Raw genomic sequence first — 7,972 nt, forward strand, 5'->3', positions numbered from 1 at the left:
TCTGGACATTGTTTGTGAGCAATTTTATAAACATGATTTAGCTTCAGTTGTTTTACTCTGTCTTCAACATTCAGCATATCCAACTGCTGTAATTCATCCTGGCCTACATGTTCTCTTGGTCCCAGCCCCAGGATGAATCTTACGATTTTGTTCTGGGTGATTTGCAGTCTATCTTTCAGCTTTTTTGTCAAGGCAGAGTACCATGAAGAGCAAGAGTAATCCATATGGCATTGTATAAGGGCTAGACATAGGGTCCTGCGAGCCTCAGTAGGTAGACACTGTGCTTGTCTATACAGGAACTTCAGTCTGGCATTCGCTTTCTTTACTACACTGTTCCCTATCAATTCTCCTGACATGCATGGGTCAAAGGGGATTCCCAGATATTTTACTGATGAAACCAAAGTGATGGGCTCCCCATTACACTGAACATTAAAATTATTTACCATTCTCAGTTTATGTTTCGTGCCAAAGAGAATGGCTTCAGTTTTCCCGAGGTGTAATGTTAGTTTGTTGTCTACTAACCATTTGCTGCAGGACTCCAGTTCCAGTGTTAAAACATTAGCAATATCTTGTGGGTCTTTACCTGTCACTAACAGAGCACTGTCATCTGCATACAGTAGGAGTTTGCACTTGACACTGATAGGCATATCATTGACATAACATAAGAATAATAAGGGACCCAGAATACTACCTTGGGGAACTCCACATGTTATCGGCAGGGGTTCTGATTCCTTTTTGTTGATTTTGACTATTTGTCTCCTGTTGCTAAGGTAGGACTTAAACCAGTCTACAGAACCTATACCGATAGCTTGAAGTTTCTTACATAATATATTGTGGTTGACAGTATCGAAGGCCTTTTGCAGATCTAAGGTTACCATACCTATGAGGTTACCCTTTGACATTTCAGTTCTCAGGTAATCCATCAGATTAATTAGGGAGGTGTCGGTTGAGTAAGATCTTCTAAAGCCCGATTGATAGCTATGGAGAATGCTGTTGTCATTAAGGTACTTAACTACTTGAGAATACACCGCCCTCTCCAGAATTTTAGATATTATACTGAGTATACTAACAGGCCTATAGTTGCTTACATCAGACCTATTATTTTTCTTGAAGATAGGCTGTATTAGTGTTAATACCTGGGTCAGCACTGGGGCTGGAAGCTGAGCGGGGTGGTGTGTTTCTTTCCATTGGGTATCTATTCATTTCCAAGGCATCTGCTGTAATAAAGGTATTTTGAATGTTGTTGTACATTGATTTTTTTCACATTCCAGCTGTGTGGTGAATGCTGTGTTGTGAGGTACTGTGGTGAATGTTATCTCGCGTGGTGCTGTGGTGAATGTTATCTCGCGTGGTGCTGTGGTGAATGGTGTCTCTCGTGGTGCTGTGGTGAATGGTGTCTCGCGTGGTGCTGTGGTGAATGTTGTCTCGCGTGGTGCTGTGGTGAATGTTGTCTCGCGTGGTGCTGTGGTGAATGGTGTCTCTCGTGGTGCTGTGGTGAATGGTGTCTCGCGTGGTGCTGTGGTGAATGTTATCTCACGTGGTGCTGTGGTGAATGATGTCTCTCGTGGTGCTGTGGTGAATGGTGTCTCGCGTGGTGCTGTGGTGAATGTTATCTCACGTGGTGCTGTGGTGAATGGTGTCTCGCGTGGTGCTGTGGTGAATGGTGTCTCTCGTGGTGCTGTGGTGAATGGTGTCTCGCGTGGTGCTGTGGTGAATGTTATCTCACGTGGTGCTGTGGTGAATGTTATCTCGCGTGGTGCTGTGGTGAATGGTATCTCTCGTGGTGCTGTGGTGAATGGTGTCTCGCGTGGTGCTGTGGTGAATGGTGTCTCTCGTGGTGCTGTGGTGAATGTTATCTCGCGTGGTGCTGTGGTGAATGGTGTCTCGCGTGGTGCTGTGGTGAATGGTGTCTCGCGTGGTGCTGTGGTGAATGGTGTCTCGCGTGGTGCTGTGGTGAATGGTGTCTCGCGTGGTGCTGTGGTGAATGGTGTCTCTCGTGGTGCTGTGGTGAATGGTGTCTCGCGTGGTGCTGTGGTGAATGTTATCTCACGTGGTGCTGTGGTGAATGTTATCTCGCGTGGTGCTGTGGTGAATGTTATCTCGCGTGGTGCTGTGGTGAATGTTGTCTCGCGTGGTGCTGTGGTGAATGGTGTCTCTCGTGGTGCTGTGGTGAATGTTATCTCGCGTGGTGCTGTGGTGAATGGTGTCTCGCGTGGTGCTGTGGTGAATGGTGTCTCGCGTGGTGCTGTGGTGAATGGTGTCTCGCGTGGTGCTGTGGTGAATGGTGTCTCGCGTGGTGCTGTGGTGAATGGTGTCTCGCGTGGTGCTGTGGTGAATGGTGTCTCGCGTGGTGCTGTGGTGAATGGTGTCTCGCGTGGTGCTGTGGTGAATGGTGTCTCGCGTGGTGCTGTGGTGAATGGTGTCTCGCGTGGTGCTGTGGTGAATGGTGTCTCGCGTGGTGCTGTGGTGAATGGTGTCTCGCGTGGTGCTGTGGTGAATGGTGTCTCGCGTGGTGCTGTGGTGAATGGTGTCTCGCGTGGTGCTGTGGTGAATGGTGTCTCGCGTGGTGCTGTGGTGAATGGTGTCTCGCGTGGTGCTGTGGTGAATGGTGTCTCGCGTGGTGCTGTGGTGAATGGTGTCTCGGGTGGTGCTGTGGTGAATGGTGTCTCGCGTGGTGCTGTGGTGAATGGTGTCTCGCGTGGTGCTGTGGTGAATGGTGTCTCGCGTGGTGCTGTGGTGAGTCACATACATACAGGTGGAAAGAGAAAATTTAAATGACTTCCAGAAGAAATCTTCAGAGTTCCCCCGGGACCACTCTACTGCCTCCCCCGACTCCCTGCCTGCTATTAATCTGCTTGCTATTAATCTGCTCAGCAGGCGGACCATACATACATAACCTATTTAAAACATTACACACACACACACACATACTGTGTGTGTGTGTGTGTGTGCAGTGTTGTTACCCTTGCAATATTGCATCACAGCTCCTGCTGACGCACGGAGACGTGTGAAAGATCTTAAGTTGAAGATTTCCATTCTCCTTGTGGCTTGTTTTGCAATGGTAAGATCGCCTCTGTGCGATTGGACATCTGTACTGGACATCTATCTGTATATATATATATATATATATATATATATATATATATATATATATATATATATATATATATATATATATATATATATATATATATATATATATATATATATATATGAATTTGGTAGGGTGTGCAAAAGAAGAAAATTAAAAGTGAATACAGGAAAGAGTAAGGTTATGAGGATAACAAAAAGATTAGGTGATGAAAGATTGGATATCAGATTGGAGGGAGAGAGTATGGAGGAGGTGAATGTATTCAGATATTTGGGAGTGGAGGTGTCAGCGGATGGGTCTATGAAGGATGAGGTGAATCATAGAATTGATGAGGGGAAAAGGGTGAGTGGTGCACTTAGGAGTCTGTGGAGACAAAGAACTTTGTCCTTGGAAGCAAAGAGGGGAATGTATGAGAGTATAGTTTTACCAACACTCTTATATGGGTGTGAAGCATGGGTGATGAATGTTACAGCGAGGAGAAGGCTGGAGGCAGTGGAGATGTCATGTCTGAGGGCAATGTGTGGTGTGAATATAATGCAGAGAATTCGTAGTTTGGAAGTTAGGAGGAGGTGCGGGATTACCAAAACTGTTGTCCAGAGGGCTGAGGAAGGGTTGTTGAGGTGGTTCGGACATGTAGAGAGAATGGAGCGAAACAGAATGACTTCAAGAGTGTATCAGTCTGTAGTGGAAGGAAGGCGGGGTAGGGGTCGGCCTAGGAAAGGTTGGAGGGAGGGGGTAAAGGAGGTTTCGTGTGCGAGGGGCTTGGACTTCCAGCAGGCGTGCGTGAGCGTGTTTGATAGGAGTGAACGGAGACGAATGGTTTTTGATACTTGACGTGCTGTTGGAGTGTGAGCAAAGTAACATTTATGAAGGGGTTCAGGGAAACCGGCAGGCCGGACTTGAGTCCTGGAGATAGGAAGTACAGTGCCTGCACTCTGAAGGAGGGGTGTTAATGTTGCAGTTTAAAAACTGTAGTGTAAAGCACCCTTCTGGCAAGACAGTGATGGAGTGAATGATGGTGAAAGTTTTTCTTTTTCGGGCCACCCTGCCTTGGTGGGAATCGGCCAGAGTGATAATAAATAATATATATATATATATATATATATATATATATATATATATATATATATATATATATATATATATATATATATATATATATATATATATATATATATATATATATATATATATATATATATATATATATATATATATATATATATGGATTGTTTTATCTCTTGTTCCAGATGCTATTGGATGAAGTAACTAAGCGACGATTAATGAGGAAGAGGTGATAAACGAGGAGTTAAATGAAGACGAAGACACTAATTGTTGCTTAGAAGTAGAGAGGGTGTAGAAAGAGGAGCGAGCAAGAGGAGACAACCACCTCCTTCAGCAGTGATGATGATGGCGTCTCCTCCAACACTTAAGTGGTGGCCTCCAACACTGCAACAGCAGCAGCCTTCCCCGCCACCCGTCTCCCTCACACTGGTGTTCTTGTTGTGCCTCTCGCATCAGGTGACGTCACTTCAGAGCCTTGACCTCCTGACGTCACCCAGCCTCGTCGTCACCCCTACACGACTCGCTGGGGATGCTGTCCACCACTCCTTCCTGACGGAGAGGGAGGACACCACGCCGTCAGTGTCCCTGCTGACGGAGAGACACACCACGCCGACAGTATCCCTGTTGACAGAGAGGGAGGACACCACGCCGACAGTGTCCCTGCTGACGGAGGGACACACCACACCAGCTGTGTATTTACTAACGAAGGGGAGCGCCTCCACGCGAGATCTCTCGGTACTGACGGAACCCAGGAACGATTCGCACGACAATTCCACGCCGCGAAATGCCAATGAAGTGATGACATCGTCACGGGAAGATCAGAGAAACAACTCCACCCCTGAGGGCCAGGCCAGGCTGCTGCAGGAGCTGGCAACGACAGAGGAAGAGGAGAAGAAGGAGGAGGAGCTGTATTTAGAAGAGAGGATGCGGGAAACGGGAGGAGAAACCTACCACCACAACGACACCTCATCAGGTATGACTGTAGATTTGTATTTTCCATTGTAAACAAATACAGAACGCCTTGATCCCCTATGCTTCTCCAGGCTGTGTTGACAAATACGAATAGGTGTGTCCCTTACAAGGTGAATATCTGGGGCCGGTTGAATCTGTGTAAGTAAAATACGTATGCGAGTAAAGTAAGCTTATTCAGCTAACGTACACAAGCTTAGATTTACACAATTGTCTTAAGCTGTAGCACATGTGTACATGACCTCGGAAAGACAATAAAGCCAAAGTGGCTTTCTTTTACATTTACCGCTCTCAGTTCACGGGGTGTTGAGGTGCAACTCTTGGGTTCGCCTAGTAGTAGTAGTAGTATCAGTAGTAGTCATAGTAGTAGTAGTAGTAGTAGTAGCAGTAGTAGTCATAGTAGTAGTAGTAGTAGTAGTAACAGTAGTAGTAGTAGTAGTAGTAGTAGTAGTTAGTAATAGAAGTATTCTAGTCCTAGAAAGCGCTACGCCAGTGAGAGCCATTCAACGATAACATGCCCAGTGACGTCAGATGTCATAACAGAAGAGATGAAATCTGTTAAGCTGGACAAGATCTTACATTCATAAAAGTAATATGTGTATTAACCTGTTTAAAGAAAAGTCCTAATCTCCTATGGGACACATAGCTATAGATCACACTGCTGGAGATCTATAGGTAGAAATTTGGTCATAGTCTGATATACAACGCAGGCGGTGCGTGGTGATTTACGTAGCGGGGTTTGTTTACACTGTAATGGAAGGTAGGGCGGGGGTGGGTTCTATTTCCGTAAACTCTATTTGTGACCATTTGTTTTTGAAACCTTGGAGGGAGGGGTTCGGTGTTGCCAGTGTGTTCCGTTTTTACGAGTGCTCGTCGACACTCACAGGGGCGGGGATGAAAAACAGGAAAATCCAGGTCGTCTGGACTGGCCTGAGAGCGTCTTCCAGCGCCAGGGTGCACGTTAAGCTAAGATGGTATGAACTGCGAGTGATAATCTAACGCTATTAGTCCTAAAATAACACTAGAAGGCTTCTGCCCCAACCAACCTCTCAGACATCTCATCCACACTGCCAGACAACATGCACCACTGCTTAGTGACTCAGTGTACGCTACTCGACCCTAGTGGTTGCAGTTATCTGTGTCGTGGGCAGAGGAGGACGTTGGAGAATCAGCAGCGAATATTATCCGAACATACAAAGGAACTTAGGTGAGGAGGCATGTCAGTAAGACACAGTAGGTAATATTGGTAATGGGTTGGACGAATAATTTTGTTAGTGGGTTTGGGTTTGAGAAAGACCTGCCTAGTATGGGCCGGTAGGCCTGCTGCAGTGTTCCTCCTTTCTTATGTTCTTATGTTATAGAATTTTATTGTCAAGGCGTTTCGCTTCCTTGGGACCTTATCAATTCGCCTTGAATTGTTAAAGTCCCATGCGAGCGAAACGTCTTCACAATCCACGGCCCAAACCCGCATTGTGTCTTAGTTACTTACTGTGGAGACGGACACTTTTGTACAGTTCAGGACCTTTATTAAAGAAAACGTTTAGGCCTGGTCTCAGACCGAGCCGGGGGGCGTTGACCCCCGAAACCCTCTTCAGGTAAACGAGTGGAAAACCCCACTACTAGAAATGAAGAACTTTCATCTCTACCATCTCACGTCCCTACCCTGACATGCCTTGCGGCAGACGCCTCGTGTCAGTGTGCCTCATGTCGTATTATAACTAGTGTTTTCGTTATTCTGAGGCAGTCTGGGTTCCTCAGATGTCCCTTGTGGCATCTGATCATCTCCCAGGTTGCGACCCACAACGGTCAACCGACACCCAGGTACTTATTTACTGCTAAGTGAACTAAGACCACAGGGTGTAAGTTGACATGTCGCTGTCTAGTCCTTCAGTCCTGGGGACTGAAGACTCACTCACCTCCTTCTTCGCCCATATTGTAACAAAAGTGGCTGACTAAACCTCTTACCGAGTTTTGGACGTGATTCTTCGTGACAACCTAAAACTGTCATCGTGGAGGCAGTGACCTCAGTAAGCGACTCCAGGTAATCTCCAGGTAAACTCCAGGTAACCTCCAGGTAGTCTAAAGGTAACCTACAGGAAATAATCTGTTATGTAAGACACATATGCAACAGTTAGGTATCTTTATTTCGAAACGTTTCGCCTACACAGTAGGCTTCTTCAGTCGAGTACAGAAAAGTTGATAGAAGCAGAAGATACTTGAAGACGATGTAATCAGTCCATCACCCTTAAAGTTTTGAGGTGGTCAGTCCCTCAGTCTGGAGAAGAGCATTGTTCCGTTGTCTGAAACAATATGAAGTTGAAGTGACAGGATGGAGCCTTTATATAGTGCCAGGAGGTGGGACGTAGGTTGCTCTGGGAGGGATCTTTATTTGAAACTTTCGCCTCACAGTACCTTCAGTCAGTACAGAAAAGTTGATAAACAGAAAAATCTTGAGACGGTGTAATCAGTCCATCACCCTTAAAGTTTTGGTGGTAGTCCCCCAGTCTGGGGCATTTTCCGTTGTCTGAAAAAATTTTGTGGTGCGGGGTGGGGGTTGGGGGCGGGGGTGGGGGTGGGGGTGGTGGGGGCGTGGGGGTGGTGGTGGTGGCGGGGGTGGTGGTGGTGGTGGGGGCGGTGGTGGTGGCGTGGTGGTGGTGCGGTGGTGGTGGTTGGCGGGGGTGGTGGTGGTTTGGTGGTGGGGTGGTGGCGGTGGTGGTGGTGGTGGTGGTGGTGGTGGTGGTGGTGGTGGTGTGGTGGTGAGTGGAGGGTGGTGGTGGTGGTGTGGTGGTGGTGGCGTGGTGGTGTGGTGTGGTGGTAGCGGTGGTGGTGGTGGCAGTGGTGGTGGTG

General features: G+C 47.0%; 1 protein-coding gene across 1 annotated transcript in view; it reads left to right on the forward strand.

Annotated features, from left to right (window-relative positions):
- LOC128695648 (uncharacterized) overlaps positions 1-7,972 on the forward strand; it is a 34,903-nt gene that overhangs the window by 1,320 nt on the left and 25,611 nt on the right. The window contains exon 2 of the mRNA XM_070093152.1: positions 4,342-5,129. Within this exon, the coding sequence (XP_069949253.1) occupies positions 4,496-5,129 (634 nt within the window). The 5' untranslated portion in view covers positions 4,342-4,495. The remainder of the gene's footprint in view (positions 1-4,341; positions 5,130-7,972) is intronic.

This window comes from Cherax quadricarinatus, chromosome 42, assembly GCF_038502225.1.
Source record: "Cherax quadricarinatus isolate ZL_2023a chromosome 42, ASM3850222v1, whole genome shotgun sequence".
Taxonomy (NCBI): Eukaryota; Metazoa; Arthropoda; class Malacostraca; order Decapoda; family Parastacidae; genus Cherax; species Cherax quadricarinatus.